This window comes from Punica granatum, chromosome 8 (genome assembly GCF_007655135.1).
Source record: "Punica granatum isolate Tunisia-2019 chromosome 8, ASM765513v2, whole genome shotgun sequence".
Lineage (NCBI taxonomy): Eukaryota > Viridiplantae > Streptophyta > Magnoliopsida > Myrtales > Lythraceae > Punica > Punica granatum.
In genome coordinates this window covers 24,903,403-24,923,836 of record NC_045134.1, presented here as the reverse complement: position 1 = coordinate 24,923,836, position 20,434 = coordinate 24,903,403, and the positions used below count along the sequence as shown (strand labels likewise).

The window sequence follows — 20,434 nt, the reverse complement described above, 5'->3', positions numbered from 1 at the left end:
CTTTTGATGTTAATACTTCAATTCAAATGAAGAAATGTGTTCATAATTCTTTTTCCGGTGAGATCGAGGGCATCCTTTTATTCACTAAGACTAATTTAGCTCATATGTTGGGTTAACCCTGATCAGAAGGTAAAAGAATCAATCATCTGCACTGAGAGATTTGCATGAATTATAAAATGGGCATGGATTTTTTGGTCTAAACCCAATCTCTTTGAGCTTATTTTCCTTAATCAATGTTTCGAGTTCTAGTCTTGTAAATGAAGAAAATTCATACCAATATAACTTTACCCATTAGCCGGCCAATCCAACTTGAACTGGATTAATCGTCGATGCCCTTTGAGCTTTGGGACATTAGATTGCATAATAATAATAATAATAATAATAATTATTATTATTATTATTATTATTATTATTATTATTTATTAATAATTAGTCATCAATGTTCGGAACCACTTAAAATCAATTCATATTGATAATTGTCTATACACTTTCTATCACGACTGTTGTAACTCTCTCCTAATATGTAAATCTAGTTCTCCATTTTATGAACTCCAACATGTACATTGTCCTTTTTATGTATGAATATATGCATGCACATTTTTACATGCTAATACAATCTAAAACCTTTGAATAGGAGGTTAAATTGTAAAAATAAATAAATGAAAATATAGATTGATAAATCCATAAATAAATCAATGAAAAGAAGAATAATTAAATGGAGGTGAAAGTATGGATGCAAAATTATCTGGTCGGACAAGGAGCGTGGGTTGCTTCCTCTCCTCTCCCCTTTTTATTTCGTCTTTCTGGATATCTTTTCGTCACTTTTCTCTTTATCTTTTTCTTCCTGATCACTACCTTTTTATTTCTTCTTCCTTTTTTATTTATACAAATTAATGAATTAAAAAAAAGAAATAATGTAAAAAGAAAACTCATATATATATGTATATATTATATAAAATAAATATATCATTGCATGTGACTCCATGACCTCAACAATGGAGGTAGCTGGTGGATCATCTCAACTTTTGAAGACAAATATACCGAACCAAACTAAAGTGCATGTATGACATATGCATGGACGTGAATAGATTTTCTAAAAGCTCCCCCACCACCAATTGAGAATATTAAAGAAAGAATAACTTAAAACCCTTTCTCGACCTTATTTAACTATAAGACTATGTAATACCGTTAACACTTACAAGAGTCGAATTCACAGTCTTCTATGGTAATAGATAATTCATGTACAACAACTGAAAAAATTCTCGTATCCTATCTAGTTAGGGTACTTCTTTCTATCACATGCTTATTATATCTACGGCCTGAATTTAGCGAATGAACCCTAAAGGTGTTGTTTGAGGGACTAAGAAGGTGACTTAAGAACCATTACTTCGGGATGATTAATGCTCTCATTGTGCTTTGAATCTTGTTCATAAGTCATGATCGGTCGGGATGAAAAGATGTATTGGCATGATTTGTTTTGGCTCGATTGGAAGCATTCGAGGCCGAGAGCTAGAAAAAAGAAGATGAAAGTGAACAAAAAGAAATCTTTTGGGGAGGTGAGACAGTAAAAAAGAAAAAGGGGGACAATAATTAAAATAAAAAGCATCTATAAAAGTGGTGGGGAAAGGAAAGGAAGAAGAAGGCTTCCGAGAATCGACATTTCGTGAGAGCGTGGGCTTCTTATGCTGTTTTCTGTCATTGTTTATTTATATTCTTTTTTCCGATATGATCACGCTTTTCTCCCAACTTATTCATGAAATAAGATTAATCTTTGCATGTGATTAGTCAGTTCGTCCCGATCACAAAGTGTCCTCATTAAGTTTTAGGCTCTTACGTGCACTACAAGTAAAGTCCGTTCACTGACAGTACGTCGCATGTTGTAATTGGTGTTTATTTATTTATTTGAGTTAAAAAAAAAAGTCGAATTATCATGAAATGGGAGGAGGAGGAGGAGGAGGAGGAAAGTTAGCCCACAAGCCCTAATCATCAACTGAGATATTGGGTCCCCTCCTGCATTGGCATCTTTTGATATCCATTGCCTCCCTTCAGTAAAGTAGGTTAATTACAGTCCCGTCCCCGTCGTTTGATCTAATTATTTCGTTTCGGGTAAAGAGTACATATTGATTGTCCGCTCATTCAGCTAAGTGATTTATGTGTACAGATAAGAAATAAGGTTCAGTTCAATGACTCTTGCTCTCGACTCTAAACCAAGAGATATTGGATTCAATTCTATGACAGAATGCACACGTACGATTACAACCTTACTGAGAAATGGTTGAAACTAATAATGTTTGGAGATACCGGTCTCCCGCAACCCTAGTGGTACATTGTCGATGACACACGATTGCAAGAATATTTTAATCAAAGGTTAGAGTTTCGCGTCTTACTACGGGGGAGCGGGAAATGCTCAGAGATTTCGAAAATCGCGAGAAAGAAACATACCCTCCTGGTTCCTATATATATATATCTCTGTATATGACAGTGTCGATTATATGTTCTGTGAAATGTGATTGATAATCGGTCGATGACTCGAAGCGTGTGTAGTTCGTGGGAGAACCGAACGAGGGAGGGGGGGCAGCTAGCTAGGAAACAAGGCATGTGAGTGGAGAGAGGTAGCTTTAAGATCCAAAAAGACAAGTTTGGCGCAGTGGAAAGTCAAAGGCATCAGATCTAAATGATCCAAAAGATGAAAAGCTTCTCCACCTTTTGCAAAATCTTTAATAATGCCCAATTGTGAGCAAATTTTAATCATCACCACCCGTTGTAGCCTTCATTTCCGGCAGTAAACATATTTTTTTTTCCTTATTTTTGAACAAAAAAAATCGATAAATTTGCTTTGTTAGAGGGTTGCTTTAGTAATTGGACCCTACATTTTTCATTCGGGTAAACGTGATAATTATTTAATATGTGACTAATCAACTACTTATATAATATGTTGGAGAGGGGGCTTCATAATGTGAAAATTGATTGTGGAAGATTCCAGTAATGCCCATAATTGGGATGGTTTAACTTTTGTAGCTATTGAGACATGGGATGTGGGGTAAAGTGTTTTTTCTATCTAGTGGAAGACAATGCCCGTGGACCCGAGAACCTAATGCCCGGGCCGACGCAGCCATGGAGCTCTCACGAAGTGTATCAACACAACCAAATTGCCAAAAAACCAAACCTATTAGCTCATAATTCTCTCTGTTTTTAATAGATCTTCCCTGTACATATATAATCGATACAAAATGCGAGTCGTCACGCCGTATGATAATAGTCGTCATGGTTCGGCCATGAATCCTGCGCGTCCAAAAGCGGCCCATTAGAGAGCCTCTAGGCTGTATGTGCTCTGGGCCTCTCCCATCATGGTATAATTTTGTTCAAGCCCGGCCCATAATTCGGCCCAGAACGGATAATAATGGACCGGTCGTGGTCTTTTGAAGAGGTAACTAGAGACACCACGAAGTTGAACTTCGGCTTCTCTCTGATCGTTTAATCCGTCAAATGAATCGAAGTCGAAACAACAAAGAAACAATTCACGTCTATAATGGAAGTAACCTCCCATGGCAATATCGAAGTCAAGATCCGCGGATACCTGTATCGGAGTTTCTTGTAAAAGAACGACGAGATATTGAAGTGAGGAAAAAAAATTGTATTAAAGAGATACTGAATGAATAGTTATACAGTCTATCTGCTCTTTGAACAGTCGGGCAACATTCTAACTCGAAAAGCGGCACGTAAAAGTGAAGCCATTGCTTCGGCATTTCTGTTACAGGAGAAGGCACTATGAGGGTACTGTGAAAGCTTCTCTGCACATCATAGATGAATGGAGGGGAAAAAGATGGAACAAATGTATAACTTCCCGTTCTGCTGAATAACTCCTTACTCGCACTTGATGGATCGATATATGTGGCGGACAAATAGAAGGGCAGCACGGAAACCAACTGTTCCTAGCATGAGGAAGAATCCGTAGCAGATGCACGCCATGTAGCCGAAGAAAAACGAGGTCTGCATGAACCCAGACATGTCGGATCGCGCATAGTAGTAGTAGAGGCAATAGGCATAGATAAATAAGCCAGTCGATCCGCCGCAGAGGAAAGACCTGCCAAAAATAAGAGAAATAAAAGGTCATCAACAGCGAATAGATATGCAAAACGGGAATAGTAGCATATTTTTTCAATGGTCCAGGAGAAGTATATATTTGCCGTACTCTATTCTATTTAATTCATTCTATCCGAGTCTCAGGGTGAATCTTTTTTACCAACCAGAACGAGTATATGGCTACAGTATATATGACCAGCAAAAAGACATCTACCTCAGCCACTTCCTACAAGGAGGGGACTAGGTGGAAAAGAAGTTCGATGCTATGACCCAGTTATATAATGATAAGCCATAATAACAAGGGGAATAAATGGGGCCATGGACGAGAATTTCACTTGTGATTAAATCCTAAGATCAGCACAAAAAACCAGCATGATGATATATATACATACCTCCACCACCATTCATGATCCTCAGCAGCAAGCTGGAAGTAAGTCAGAGCCACGGTGATGAAAGCAGTGACTATCAAGAGAATGATGAACACAATGAACAGAATGCTGTATATGGTATAGATCCTGTGACCCCAGACACTGGCAAATATGTAGTAGAGTTCAATGTATATCGCACTGAATGGTAGGAAGCCTGCCATTGCCATTTGAGGAATCGTCCCCCTGTACCATGGCAAAGGTGGAATTTCTCTTGGATATTTAGTGGTGCGGCAAGGTGCTTGGAACTCGGCCTTGCTATTCTTCCCAGCAATCCCTCCCAACACAAGCAAAGGAGATGTGACAAGGGTCCATATCAGAACTATCACTACGATCGTGCCAAAAGGAAGGGCAGCTGTTGCAGTATAAGCAATGGCCACGGTGTTCAAGAAGCAGAATGTCAGAAATAGAGGCCCACAGAAGAGGCATCCCGTCAACAGTAGGTTCCTAACCTGTCAGACCAGAATGTTAAAACTCTAGTCAGTAACTTGAAAAACAGGTAATCCAAAGATAAAATGCCTGATAGATGTCGGTGTGACATACCCAATTTGTTCCTTCTAATTGACAGTAAAAGGAGGTACCAGTATAGCCAGCAATTCCTGATGTGAGTGCATAGATTACAACCAGCGCAGTAAAAAGAGCCCCTCGGTTATAGGGGTAAAACACGCCAACCAATGCCAGTATAAAGATGAATATAGTACTGCAATATATAAGCACCCAGTCACAAAAATGTAAACCACAAAAAATCTGAAGCTTGCGACTTCCTAAAATAGAAGCGATGCTTCAAGAACAACTGGAGAATGTCAGCACTCACAGAGTAAAGAGCTGGGTGCCAGAACCCAGAGCAGCAGCAAACAGAGACTTGTGCTTGGGGTACCTAAATACGTCACCATGGATGTATTTCCATCCGGTCTCCTCTTGATCTTCAGCTGATTCCTCATCATGAGCATACCTTATGACAGAAGACGAGACAGTTAGTCAAGCGAAAGCTAGTTATCAAATTTTATCCTCTTAAGAAATAACAGATCAAATCAAAATAGTAGAGAAGTGGTTCTTACTTGACAAAGTCATTCTTGAGAACACGCATGAGGATTGTGGCGAGAAATCCAGTTAAGAGAAGAACTGTGACACATGAATTTATGATTGAAAACCAATGGATCTCCAAATGATGAGGTAAAGAAGATGACTGGGAGTATTTATCCATCCTCTTCTCAAAAGGAGTAGTTGTTTCCTTCCACTTAACTGTATACAGAAACTCGACATCTACTTCCTTATCCTCCGTAAGATCTACAAGGGCATTTGGATCAGTTCGGGCATTGATCTCGATCACGCGGTCCTTGTTGTAAAAGACATCAAAATGGATATGCTTGTACAGGAAATACTTGTAGTCACTCGGATCCTTGCCATCCTTGTCAACCTTCCCTATGAAACCCCAGATGGGTAAGTCATCATAGTACATCTGAAAGTAATAGTCCTTGATAACTGCAGATCTGAATCGTGCAACTTCTTCCTTGGTCAGCCTTTTCTTGCAAACAGACTCCGACTCCTTGTCCTTTAGAAAGTCCAGTTTGTAGGGAGCACTAACTAAACGATCCCCATTCAGTACTTCACCAAGAGCCTCCTTCTTTTCCTTCATATGACCTGTACGTAGGAATTAGTCAGAAGTTAAATCAAAGTTCATCTTGGAGAAGCCAAAATATTTTCAGATTGACAGAGTGCAGATGCGGACCTGGCATGCAGTATGGAAGATCGAAATAGCGGTATGTTTCACTGCATACAGAAGAGTTAAGCATAATTAGATTACTTCAAATAGCAGGGAGAAAACCAACGAAGCAAGCTCTGCACGAGCATAACAATAGTTACAAACATAACTTTCATCAAGAATTTACATTCTAGTAAGATTAAAATCATATGACACTGTCAGTTTGAAAACTTTGCATTTGGCATCAAACTTCAAAGCCAAGCAACAAATGCAACAATAAATGACCTCCGGCTCATGTACACCATTGAAAGCTCCATGCAGTCACTTTCGCAGAAAGGATGACATTGTTAGCCAGTCAGCAACGAACTAATTTAGGTCGACTAAATTACTGATGTCACTGTCCATTAACCAAACTTGAACCAGAACAAAACAATCCCATGCACTGCAGAACAAGTAATGCATCAGCCTGAAAGCTTCTACATTCATCGCCATGCAACTAGATCTACCTTAAATCGATCCAGACAGAAATGATCCACTCAAAAAACATGAATTTATGCAAAAACCAACACCCTTCTGCTCGAGTTGTCATTAAAAATAGATAGAGGCAAAATTGGGCTCACTAGTTCAGTCCTTTCGACTAATTAATCGCATGAAATTTGCTACCAGAAGCAAAACTATACGTTCCATTTCAGCCTTATCGTGTTGGACTCTCAGTATCCTAGCCAGTGGACTCAGATCCAACTCCAATCCCACCAAATCCACCATCCGTTCTAGCATTTACCACAAACCTACCACCAAAATCCAGATGAAATTAGATTTCAGAGCACTGAGCAGCTCACCTCGGGTTGTGAAACGGCCCGACCTTGTTGGCATAGAGAGGGACTGAATCTCCCTCCTTGTACCGATGATCCGACCCATCGGATCTCGCCGAGCCGGCCAGGCAGAGGGCCGCCACGGCGAACAGCACCGCCACCGCCACGGGCTTCCCCATCGGTCTCCACCACCACAGCACAACACCAGTCAAGATAGATAGAAAGAGAAGGGGGGTTGAGATCTGGAGCTCCCCTCCGGTCTTCGATTGGAGCTTTAATGGAGGAAGACGACGACAGAGAGAGAGAGAGGGACACGTTACGGAGGAGGGAGTGAGAGGGACGGAGCGCCCATCCGAGATGTCTGATGCTTCAACTCACAGAGAGAAGGAGAAGCGAATGCCAGGGGACAAGACAGTGGAAGAACCGCTGACAGGTGGCGGATCCTGGTTGGTCTGTCATTTGTGTCGGGTGACAGATGTCGGATCTCAAGTCAATGCCTGGGGGGATGGTCACGACCTTCCGTTCCGGATCTGGTATTCCCTCTTCAAATGAGTCGATGACCGCCACGTCCACGTCTTTTCAACTTCTTTCAAAAATTGTCCCTGATTTATCAATATTTCCATTTTGAACCCTGAATTTTGGTATTAGTCCATTTAGCACCCTGAAGTTTATTTACACCCTGTCATTTTACATCTGCTCAGTTCGTAATCTAGATGAACCTACAGACGGATACCGGATCGGCGTGGAGCAGAATGAAAGCTTACGAGAAAATCTGGAATGTATGGTGAAAATAATTCACCGCGAAAGTACTCAGTTTTAACATACATCCTCTGAATCTCTCCGTCCAAAATATTCAACATGAAAAGGGAATGAGAACAAGAGAACAGCAAAGCTTGTGCTCGGGAGAAACACGAAAACCAGAACTGACCGATGCTTCCAACTGCATTGTCCCCATCCAAAGTCCCCTTCATCAACTTAGACAAAAGAAAATTGCCGACCCGGATATTCGGGCTGCAAAACCTCGAGAAAACTGGCAAGAATCTTACATGGATTTCGAGGAACAATATTTCAGGGAAACAGCTACTTAACTTAACCCACAAGCTATTACCAGACAATCCTAAAGAAAGAATCATAGCAACATCATGTACAACAAAAATTTAGATTCCACTTCCTGCCCACATTCAGGAAAACGAAGATGAAAAACAAACCGAAGCTCCCTCAAATGATGCATTACATGCAAAAAAGAAAACACGAAAACAGCTCCCGAGAGTGAGTTACAACAATTGTCAGTAGAAGAACACATACCCCAACTACAAATCAAGCATGGATCGGGCAAAGTGATGATGAGGCAACTCCTTCAGACCCAGAAGAACAGGGAACCTGATGGGTTCTTCTGGGCTCTCAATGGTACACCGAAAAAAAAGTGCAACAGAGAGTCGGAATATTACATTGCTCTGTTTCCAGGGATTCTTGCAGTGCCTCAAGAAGAAATAGGCTCGTAAGGAAAAGAGAGCCAGGGGTGCTTCAGTGCCTCTGATGCAGTGGGGCGCTTCTCAGGGGTAACCTCGAGGAGGTGAGAGACGAAGTCCACAAAGCCTTGGTCTCCCATTGGTAATCGGTGCCTTAGGGAGCTCCTCTTCGGGATCAAATACTCCAGTCTGTTGCTTTCCTGAAGAAATGAAAGGGAAACATACTCGCTCGATTCATGAAAAGCTCAAGCTCTCTTTTGGGGGATAGAAGAGAGAGATTTCTCACCAGATTCCGTTCATAAAGCATGTGATTCTTGGTGAAATATTTGTGTGTATCTCGTCCTCTAGCAAGCATGCTTTGATCAATTGGACCAATGACTCCAATCACCCTGGCAAGTAATGTTGCCAGTGAATCATTCTGGAAGAGGACCTACAGCGAGCAAGAATGACCAAATCATTCTCTCAAATCCTTATCTGCGTACATGTAGATGTCTGTATCTACATGTATATTAGTCATATTTCAACATCTGAAATTCTTCCACTTTTCAGCTTCTCAAATTTGAATTCAGATTATGATGACATTTGACTGCAATGTATAGATGGGAATTAGAGAAACCTACATTGCCAGTACAAAGTTCTGCAAGTATGCACCCAAGGGACCATATATCAATCTTCTGATTATATGGAAGCCCGAGAATTACTTCAGGGGCCCGATAAGACCGAGACTGAACATATGAGCAGAGATGGTCCGTCTCAAAACAGCTGCTCCCCAAGTCAATGACTTTGATCTCACACCTACTGTAGCTCTTTACCAATATATTCTCAGGCTTTAGATCACAGTGTATGAGACCAAGCCCATGCAAGAACTGAAGTGCCTCCAAACACTGAATAGTTATCGACTGAAAAGAAAAAAGAAATTTGAAAAGGCGCTTCATTTTATACCAACTAAATACAATGCAATGGCAGCAAGAGAGGGGCACCCAACAGACCTGCAATCTCGGCATTGTGAAATAAACTTCTCCACCAGATTCCCGGTTGAATTTGTGAAACTCGTATAAGTTTGCTTTGAGAAGTTCACACACTATCAACAAATGCTCCTGCAGAATCATAGAAGTATACTTACTGATTAGATAAATAAAAGGCAAAGTATCAGAAAGCTAGGGGGGGGGGGGAAGATAATGGATAAAGCTAAGATAGATATTGTAAAAAGAATTATTGACTATCTCAAAAGAATTCTGACTATTATTCATAATCTGCAGAACGCCATCAGTATCTGTGGAACTCTCTCTCTCTCTCTCTTTCTTTTCTTGCAGAACACGAAAAAGTAAGCTGAAAAGTGCTGGATCGTACTTGACAAGATTTGTTTTTGGACAATGGTACAAAAACCGGTCTTGTATACTGAAGTTGTAGTAAAAAGAAATTCCAACGGATTTTTCATGCAAGAAAACAAACAAGTGGAACCACCCTCCAAAACTTAATAGAGCTGACATGTTGCCCCTGATCAAATGAACACATTAAATACTAAATTGCAAAAAGCTAGGAAAATTTTGAGAAGTGTTCCCCTTCAATGGCTCAAATTAAAACATGCACAAACCTACCACCTACTCCTGAAAAGATTTGCATCATCAAATATATCTGCAAGAAATTACAGTAAATCCACTTACTCGGTAGTAGAAGTAATCGTATAGCCGCAAAATGTGGAATTGATCAGCTGGGTCATGCTTGTTAATATACTTGAGCAGCTTTATCTCATCGAGGCTCTGATCAAAGAAGTCCTTATTGTTTTTTATGATCTTCACACAAACATCCATCCCAGTTTGGAGATCATGGGCTTGCACGGCTTTACTAAATGCAGCAGACCCAAGATACTCGGTCACATGGTACCTTCCAGCAATCACTGAATTTAACATAACGTGGAAGTTCTTGTCCTCTTCAAAGCCAGTCCTGATAGAGAAAGCAAAAGAGCCTCAGGAGTTAGAAGCATGCTAAGCAATGAAAAACACAAAAAGAAACACGACGAAATTTGATTTCATGCCAACTAACAATCTGCTCGTAGAATTGGCCGAGATTGACAGAAGTATTGCCAGTAGTTCTCCACACTAACTTAATGCCATCTAATTATGGAGAATCTGAACAATATCTGCAGTTATTCTGTATGTGTCCTTGAGACATTAAGACAATCAGGAAAAACATAGGGTTTGCATCTTCCAAAATGTTTTATGATCCAGTTTGTATCCTAATGTACTATGCAACAAGGTATTTTCAAGAAGAATAAGCGTAAATTTTTCTCCAAAAACTTGGTCAAAGCAAACAGAATAATCAAACATTTTCCCAAAATCTAGCTTAAATAATCAACAGAAAGTCCACCGCATTAGAAGGGTGACTAAATTATAAACTCATCATCCCACCTGTAAGCATGTAATCCACTTATAAAGATGGCCTTAGTTCGTATTAGTTCTTTCATCATGATCCCAACAGATACTTTCATTACAACTGAATAGTTTCATTGGAGATGCAAGACCAATAATTTCTCAGAGATGTATGGATTATGATTTACTAACAAACAAGAGAGTGGATATCAAAATGGGATGATATATAAAAATATGAGAGAAAAGGCCTCGATGCAAAAGGAGTTTTTCAGTTAAATACGTGCCTATTCTTTCTATGGACAATCTTGAGCTCAAAAGTCTCGAATTCTTCCTCCTGAGCTTTTATCTGTCTCACTTGCTCTTGCACTGCTGCTGTCTCTTCATCCTCAACTGAATCAGCTAGGACTTCTTCTCTTCCATCATCATCACCAACTTCCTCTGCTTCCTTTTCAATAAGTTCTCTCCTGGGGCACCCGAAACTTGCGAGTGAAGAAGGAGAAGAATTTACCGATCTTTCAGCAACAGCACAGTCCTCAACCCCCAAACCTTTACTGCTCGAAGAATCACTGCTTCTACGCCTCCACTTCACGAGTTCATCACCATTATCATTACCTCTCAAGGTGTTTGGATGCTGATTTTCACTGACAATCTCAGGAACATCAGCTGTGATTCCTACTCCTATTGATCGAACTGAGCCTCTTTGATCATCTTCAATACAAAAGTCTTCTATCCTTGGCCTTCCCGGGAGGTTATTTTGGACCTTCCCATCGACTAGCATAATAAGTTCATTTGGCTCTGTAACAAGGCCATGCCACACAGGTTCACTGCATATCAAACTCAACTCTTCTTCACCAATCAGTTGCCCATTATACCGCTCACTGGACAAGGATGACCGGGATTTATCTCCATCTTCATCATTATCGTTAGTTGGATCCCTCTCCTGCGGACCTGGACCACTACCAAGCCCAATTCCTTTCTCATTGTCACTCGGGTAATCAACTTCATGGGCCAAAAACCAGGCTTCATCTTCAATAGGCTGTCTGGTGTACCCAACATCATCATCATCATCATACTCATCAGAGTCCCAGTACTCGTTGGGGTAACCAATGGACTCGCTCAATTCGTCCCCAATAGTTGCAAAACCAGAAATCAAATCGGAGTTGTCCTCTGCAATGCCTTGACTCACCGAGAGCCAATTGCCTCCACCACGTTTTCCACCTGTTAAGTCCATCAGTGTTAAATGATATACCAAGTAAATGATGGGGACTCTCGAAGCTTTGAAAAAAAAAATTCTTTTAGTATTTTCTTCTTAAAAAATAGTTTTAAAAAAAATTGACTTTGGTTGCACTTGACAAAGTTATTTGCAATTCCAGTATATCTTGTAAAGTGTATCTGACATATTTTTCCTTAATTCCCTTGATTTCTTAGGAAAAACAAAAGAAAAAGATAGAAATATTGAATTAAATTTAAGCACATTCACAAATACTGAAGAGTCACCAGAGCAGAAAGAGATCAAAGCATGTTCATAACATAGGCCAACCTGCAGAATTGATATCTTGTCCGACTGGGACATTGAGATACGACCCAATTAGGAAGTTATTTTCAAGACAGGTAAGATCGCTTGCCATTCCATCTCGGTCATATTTTTCCTCCCAATTAACAGTCATCAACTTATCCTCTGACTTGAGTTTCACTGGTGGTAACCTGGGTAAATCTTCCTTTCGAGCCTCGTTCAATGGCGGGAAAGCTAAGGTTCGATTGTTCTCAAAGTCTACTCTCTGCTTAAACTTCTCGAGGTATAGAGCTCTGCCAACTTCATCAACCTGCTCCTTAATCGCCGTCCTTACATCGCTGTTCTCTAATCTTATCTTCCCATCTTTTCTACCGGAACCGTCGTCAGCACTGCTGTGACTGGTCGAGACTTCAGCTACAGAGAATGGTAATATAGTCTTGAAAGAGCGATCTTTAGCATCTTTACGTTGATTTACCTGCATCTTGTCACCGTTTATTTCAGCATTGACTTGATCCATTCTTCTCTCCCCCACCACCATAATTTCTTCACCAGATTTACGATTGACTTTACGATCATCAGGAACGTCAGATGAACAATATAGACGGTGTTCATAAATGGTAACTTCTGGGAAGTTATCACTACAACTAGCCTTGTCAGCGGGGGCACCATTGCTGCAGTTAGTCCGCCATGAAACCCGATCAAGCACTGTCTCTTGCGAGCCTTTTGAGAAGGTGAAGCTTTCTTCATTTGTATCATTAGCTTTCTTCATCTCCCTAACAGGCGCATTCTTCTTCCATCTGTTTTCAGAACCATTTGTTTCAGGCCTGCACTCTATTTCTCTTATTACAAGTTCCGTGGAAGTTTCTGGGCTACTTTGGTGATCCAAAACCTCATTTCTTGCACTATTTTTACCTACTTTTTCTCTACGGATCACAATACCAGGGTCCTTCTCTTCAAGTGTATGCACCTCAAGGAAGCCATTTAAATCGGGACGATTACTGAGCTCGGTGCAAAGAGCAGCCTCCGCTTTGGCTAACTTGTTTTTTCTTAGAAATTCTAAAATCTCATCAAGTGAGCTCCCATCAGCCATTTTTATGCAGTTTGGTCCCGAAAGCAGGCGCTAGAAAACAAAATCGTCCACACCTGAAGAGCACATCGATCAAAAAGAGAGAAAATTCTATTCAATGAAAGCAAGACATTGAATAGAGCCAAACACAAGAATCCCCATGTTCTTGTGCTATTAATACCGAAACAGCAAAACACGACTACTTTGAATTGAAAGCCAGAGAAATGTAGTAGTCTACTCTCAAAAGGGTGCTCTTTCATGCTCCAAAGAGTTCCGAAAAACTAAGTTCCAGAACTCAGAATTGACGAGACTATCACCCATCTCCCACAAGGTAGACATGGATTCAACATTTCAGCACTTTAATTAACAGATTATGAAACGAGAAATGCCTCTTCAACCTGTCAGCAAAATCCTTGCCAAATTCAATCTCAGGATATTCCCAGAATGAACCATAGCTAGCATTGTCAAGCCAACAATATCAAGGAGTTAAACACCAACCCAAATGTTCGTATCCAAAACAATGATTATACTCCATTAATGTAGAGATCCTTCAACGAACCCTAATTTCCGAACACCCAGAGAGGAGAAGACAGAACCCCAGAATCGGCTGTGATTCGAGCATTGCTGACTACAGAGGATTGACCAACGATCAATCAATCAATGGACAAAGAAGGGATGGAATTGAAAACAGGAACGCAAACAGAGAAGCTTACAGATCGAAGTGGGAGGAAGACTGCGACAATGGAAGAGGAAGAGCAGAGGAGAGAGAGACGACAGTCCGGTGGTGAGGCCCATTGCCAATTTGCGAAGCAAAAATGGAAATCTCACGAGGCTGACAACAACATCGACTAATACAAAAATATTACGTTGTCGATTCTCAGACAATAATAAGAAATTCTGAGTTCTGTTTCTCTATCTTTCCTTTTTTTTCTTTTCCCTCCTTATTATCAGCTTTTCTAGGTTTTCTTCAAGAAAAGGAAAAAAAAAAATAGAAGGCATAAAAAATAGAAGAAGAAATTGTCTCTTTCCTTGGGCTTCATTTAGAAGTGGGATGTCCGTCGGATAAATACTTATTTAATTAATTTTTAAGAAGAAATTGTGTTTAATCAATTATTTTAAAATCATGATATGATTAATTTTTACGGTTTGAAACGTGATTTTTTCAAGTAGATTAATATATGTCTATAAAAATTATTTCTTCCTATTATCTATTCAAATATTAATTTTAATTTCAGTAGTTTCAATTGGTTATCTCTCAAAATTGTATTTGCTTTGAAATCGGTACATAATTTTCAGTAATTATACTTCAATAGTTTTACATCAACTACAACACTCTCAAACCAAACCAAGCCTTAATATAATGTCTTATATTTTCATTCAAAAATAAAGCGGGATTTTCAAATTTACAATTTACGTTTGAATAGTCTATTACTTGTATAAATGGAAAAAAAATTAAGCTGGAATTATTCTAATATATCTTTAAAATAATTACCCAACAAATAAAAATGGGGAATTAATAAAAATTTTCAATTGTCGTCATGATTATTAATAAATAAAGAGGAATTCAATCTTTTATTCACAGCAAAAAGAAAACTCCTAGACGAGTAACGGGAGAACTACTGTGCTTTCCTTGCAAGAAAAACATAGGCCCTAACACCAACAATTTCCTTGGACCATCCAACTAAAGCTTCTTTTTTATTAAAAAAAATCAAAATCAAAATACAATGACGTATACATCCTTGTCTAAAATAAGGAAATTCCACTAAAGTTGATAGATTTAAATGATTCGGTGCGTGTTTTACTTAAATAAGGTTTCGAATTCGAGTTTTTGAAAAAAAATATCCATGATTCGAAAAGTTTTTCCCTTAACAGACCGTCTCTGTTCAAATTTGAATTAATTAGAATCGATTGGATTTTTGGATACAAGATGGTGAAATCCGAATTGCATTTTCCATATACTATATTTTTTTTCTTCTCTTGTTATTATTAATTGAAGTTGCACGGGCTAAACTCTTGCGCAGGTATCTTTAGAATCTATTTCGTGGCTTCATACGAAGTGTTTAATTGAGTATGTTTTGATATACTCATCCAATATCATGGTCTTTATTATGTTGTGATCCCCCATAAGACAGATGCATTCTCCTCTAGTTACATTAAGGCAAGATCATGTAGGAGGATTAGAATATGTATCTGAGGACCATGAGGGCGTCGGCTGGCCAACGTTGTTTGATTCTTTTGTTCTTTTGTCAAATAAAATAGTACTGACAAAGTCCATAATTTATGTTCACAGTGCCACATTATTAGTTCATAGTGTCTTGATGCTTAATGTTATCATTATACACTATTTTGAAAAAGGTAAGCAAAATTTGATTGTTGCAATGACAAGCAAAATCAGTGCCACGCTTTGTTATAATAATTAATTAAGATTATGGCCGTAAATTAGGAATTTCTCGTAATTTAAACATTGAGCGCTGACAATTACAACCCGATAGCTTCAATTATGCTTACTTTACCGTTTTATTTATTTATTTATTTTTTACAGATGATTGGCTTAATCGAGTGAGTTTTGTCATTGAGTTTTCATATTGAGAAAATTAACATTCAACTATTCGGGCTCTATAGGTACCTTTCTAAAGACATACTTGCATGTTTGTATATGGACGACACTTTGTTTTTTCCCTTCGGTTATAAGGAAGCTCAAAAGTCTAGTGAATAGAAGCAAGTGAAGAGAATTCGGAGTGTGAGCAAATTTCATTTGAGAGAGTGCGATTGCGACTGCATAAGTGAATTTTTTATTGATTTTTAAGCAAAATTAACTTTTGATGAATTATTTTGAAATCACAGTTTGACCGATTTTAGCAATTGAAAACATGATTCTTACCAATAGGCTAATAAGGCCTTGTTTGGTTTGATAGTGTTATTTTAGAATCACAATTCTAATTTAACTCTACCCACTACAAAACAAAATAACTCATACAAAGTCAAAGAGTGGGCCCCATTTATAACACTTTTTTTTCCACAACAGAACAACATAACTCATACAAAGTCAAAGGGTGAGCTCCATTTATACCACTCTTTTTCAAAATTAAAATCTGATTTTAAAATTCTACTATGAAACCAAACGCAACATAAGTGCTTGTGGGATTATATTCTATTTCAACTATTAATTTTTATTTCAATAGTTTATAAATTGTTTACTTTCAAATACTTTTAATTTATTTTGAAATCAACACTTATTTTTTAACAATTATATTTCAACAATTTCATATCAATAATAACACTCCCAAACCAAGTCTTAATCAACACTGTCCATCCATGGCAGGGATTGATCCTTACAGTCCATTCCATTCATCCCTAGTAAAATTGCACAAATGCAAACACTATTATTATTATTATTTTATTTTTTTCTCTAAAGGATATTTCATTAAGGAAAACAAAAGCGATTAGCGACCCATGTTACATATCATCATCTCTATAAACAAGTGAAATTGGGATAGAGGAGATGGGGACCGGACCACTAACGTTACCAGATGCAGCCCACTGGGCGATGTTGTGGGCGATAAAGTTTTCAGCCTGGGAAATATACAATGCGATCCAAGAATCAAAAAAGAGAAGATCATACAACATATTAATAATGATAGAAGAAGCAGGAGGGCAGTGCTATGGGCCGTAGAGGCTTAAACTATGGACGATGTCCTTGGAGTCTCCTAAAAGAAGCAGGCGACGAAGCTGGAGCGATTGAGCACATCGAATAGCGAAGTAAGCAGCCTCTACTTCCCCTTTTGCAGGATCATTGCAGCTTGTAGAGGATGTCCAAACAAAAAAGGAGTCCTTGTATCCGAGCAGACTGTTAAGAGCCAAGAGGAGTTATTCCCGATTGCCATATCAAAAGTAAATACCAGTTGTGAGTCTGAAAGAGAGTAAAGGATCGGTGCAGCCATGCTATGCTGTATTCCTTCGATCTATTGCGAATGGCTTGAGCAGCTTAGGATGGATCAAGCTGTTCGAGAGATAACCTGGTTGAGTTACTAAGTTGCCACAGGTAATCCAAAGACCCCATGGCTTGAGTGAGAAACCAATGTTTGTCTTCCCTAGGTACATTCAAAGAGCAGTAAAAAGCATGATCCAAGAAAACAATGGATATGTTGTCAAGATCTGCAGTTCTGATGAGGATATCCAGGAGAGCCCAAACAATGGAAGAGAAGGGACAGTGCAAGAAGAGGTGGTCAACGGAGTCCTCAGGAGCATGATAAAAGCAACATAAGGTGTCCTTGATGTGGAATCTGCAGGAAAGGACCTCCTTCGTGGAGAGGCAGTTCAATATTATCTTCCACAGGAGGTGTTTGTTTCTATCATGAATCTTAAGTCTCCATGAAGCCTTCTAACTACTGAAGTGTAGCTGTCGGGAGTGAAAACGAGGGCCTTGATTGACAAGGTTAGTAGAAAGAGTGGAGAACTGACCATTTGGAGATAAGGACTAGATTAGCGTATCAACGGAAAGACAAGGGTTAGGAGTGACAGAGGCAATTGCTCAAGAAGATCTGGGGTGGAAGACATCGGAGAGGAGGGGGAGGTTCCAGACCTTTGTGCCTGGTTAGAAAGGTCATGGACCCATAATGGAGGGTTGGACAAGGGGGAAGATGCATGGCATGGATGAAAGTATTGAGAATTTGGGATTCAGGGGTATTCCCAAATGTTGATGGAGAGTCCATTGTTGACCCTATACAAGGCTTCTTTTCTGATGATATCCTGGGTTTGACAAACACCTTTCCAAAAGGGGGATGAAGTAGAAGGAGGAGCGCACAATAAAAAAAAAAGTTTGTGTTTTAAGTATTTGGCCTTTAACAAATTGATATAAAGGCTTGTTTTGGAGGGTGGTGAGGTTCCAAGAATGTTTGGTAATGAGAGCTTTATTATGATCAAACATGCCAACACACCCTTATCTTTCGAGGCACAAAAGGTATCCAAGATTTAAGATAGATTTTAGGCTTGTCCTCATAAGAAAAACCCCACCAAAAATTAGAGAACATGGAATAGAGTCTAGAGCATGTAGTTTTTGGAACTAAGAAATTGTGTATGTGGGTACAGCTGAGGCTACAAATTTGATGAGCATCCCTTGGGCAGCTTGGGAGAGCGTTTTAGCTTTCCACTCATCGATCTTTTTGGCAACTCAATCAATCGGCTGGAAAGTGGAGGTTTTAGCTTTTTGGATGTGTAGGGGAAGATCCAAATATTTGGAGTTAGAACAACCTCGAAAACATGTGACAAAAATTATTCCTAAGATCAGTGAGAGTGTTACGACTAAAGAACATGGCAAACTTGCGAAAATTATTCCTAAGATCAGTGAGCGTGTTACGACTAAAGAACATGGCAAACTTGCGAAAATTATCCGCTGACACGACTAGTTATGATAAGTTTGAAGAATGCTCAAATCTTTTTTGGAGATTTTGGTCAATAGCCTTAGCAAAAACAAAGAGATCATCCGCGAAGAGCAGATGGGTGAAGGCTGGGCAATCTCTAACTATCAAAATCTCCTGGATGTGACCGAGAGATTCTTCCTTTTGAAAGAAACGTGAGAGAGCTTCGGTGGCAAGAAGAAAGAGGAATGGGGAGAGAGGATCTCCCTGTCGAATGCCCCATGAATGTCTAATAAAGCCATGGAATTTTTCATTGATCAAAATTGAATGAGAACAGTTGAAATGCATCGGGAAATCCATTAGATCCGCGTATCATTGAAGCCGAGGTTTTTCATGTTTTCAAAGAGAATTGGCCATTCCAAATGATGAAAAGCTTTTTCCACGCCTAAATGCAAACCCGGTGGTATACGAAAAAGAAAAACACGGTTGTATTGAAATTACGTACTCGTGACAAATTCCATGGACTCATAATCTGTGGGCCCGATCTCTGGGAAGCCGAGGCCCGTGGAAGTGGACCCGTGGGCCCATCCATCAGGAGGGGCCCAAATCATTGTGATTCAATAATTTTCTTTATGCCCTTTTGGTTAGAGTCAATTATCAATCAAGAGAAAAGTGGTTATTTTACCTCTTGTCGACCATATTAGAGTAAATATATTTTTTAGTGCAAATTGAAATCTCGCATCCCTGCCAGTCAAATAACACGTATTTCTGTCAATCGGCAAACTTCACATGAAATGCAGGGATTCAATAATATCGCATAAAAATTATTTTACGAACTGATGTCCGAGTGATGAGAAGTTTGAATCAATAGATTAAGAAAATTATATGATCCAACGAAAAAAAGATACATGTATTTACAACTTTGGAATTAAAAAAGTTTTTGATCGATTGACGATAAATTAAATGCCAGAAAAAGTGTACGACTATTTCAGTTGCTTTTTGCGAAATTTATATTAAATAACTGAATTGTTGGAACCTGTAGATTGAACTTACCTGGCGGTGGTTAGAAGTCCTGTCAGGGACTTGGATTGGATTTAACAGTCATATATTACGTCACTTGTAGAAATTAACGATATCACGGGCTATTAGTTACATTGATTGATGTTATTTGGCTCAATTTGTCAAAGAATATATTTGATAATAATACGTAAAGAGAAATAAGCAACGTGCGTTTTAATCAATAGGAAGATCTCAATCAATTAGGGTTTGATTAATTAGGGTTTGATCAATTAGGGTTTGATTATGCAGGCTTATTGCACGTTATATATTTGCAAATAATATGAGAGAGGAAGCAATATCACGGCCACTCCACTCGTGTGTAGATATAAAGTTCGACGAAGTTATGTCTTTACAAAACGATTGTGAATTCAAGTGCAACATTATTGTATATGTATGTGCATATCTGTGTAAAAGTTATTAAAGGAGCCTCCCTAATACCGTGTGATGAGAAGTCTCCGTTCGTTTTACGATCATCTACCACATCAATGTTTGAGGCAATTTTGGGAGCCTCTAACGAACCAACCTTTTGTATCACGTATTAATCATATTATATATAAAATATAAATTAGTAAATGCATA

General features: G+C 39.0%; 2 protein-coding genes across 3 annotated transcripts; both read right to left on the bottom strand.

Annotated features, from left to right (window-relative positions):
- Positions 1 to 3,613: 3,613 nt before the first annotated feature.
- On the bottom strand, positions 3,614 to 7,399 carry LOC116189380 (transmembrane 9 superfamily member 2-like). The gene is made up of 7 exons (XM_031519038.1): positions 7,050 to 7,399; positions 6,238 to 6,278; positions 5,567 to 6,149; positions 5,323 to 5,460; positions 5,052 to 5,208; positions 4,476 to 4,960; positions 3,614 to 4,084 (listed from the first exon to the last, which is right to left on the bottom strand). Exons 1-7 carry the CDS (start codon positions 7,199 to 7,201, stop codon positions 3,865 to 3,867), a joined length of 1,776 nt encoding a protein of 591 aa, XP_031374898.1. The 5' UTR covers positions 7,202 to 7,399; the 3' UTR covers positions 3,614 to 3,864.
- Positions 7,400 to 7,935: 536 nt separating this feature from the next.
- On the bottom strand, positions 7,936 to 14,386 carry LOC116189379. 2 transcript variants are annotated; one of them, XM_031519037.1, is made up of 9 exons: positions 14,153 to 14,386; positions 13,999 to 14,067; positions 12,401 to 13,516; positions 11,145 to 12,078; positions 10,156 to 10,435; positions 9,481 to 9,588; positions 9,112 to 9,390; positions 8,778 to 8,921; positions 7,936 to 8,691 (listed from the first exon to the last, which is right to left on the bottom strand). In XM_031519037.1, exons 3-9 carry the CDS (start codon positions 13,461 to 13,463, stop codon positions 8,503 to 8,505), a joined length of 2,997 nt encoding a protein of 998 aa, XP_031374897.1. In that variant the 5' UTR covers positions 13,464 to 13,516; positions 13,999 to 14,067; positions 14,153 to 14,386; the 3' UTR covers positions 7,936 to 8,502. The 2 variants fall into 2 exon arrangements, with proteins under 2 accessions (XP_031374897.1, XP_031374895.1); XM_031519035.1 differs by lacking the exon at positions 13,999 to 14,067 and having other exon boundaries at positions 14,153 to 14,385.
- Between the last annotated feature and the right edge of the window lie 6,048 nt (positions 14,387 to 20,434).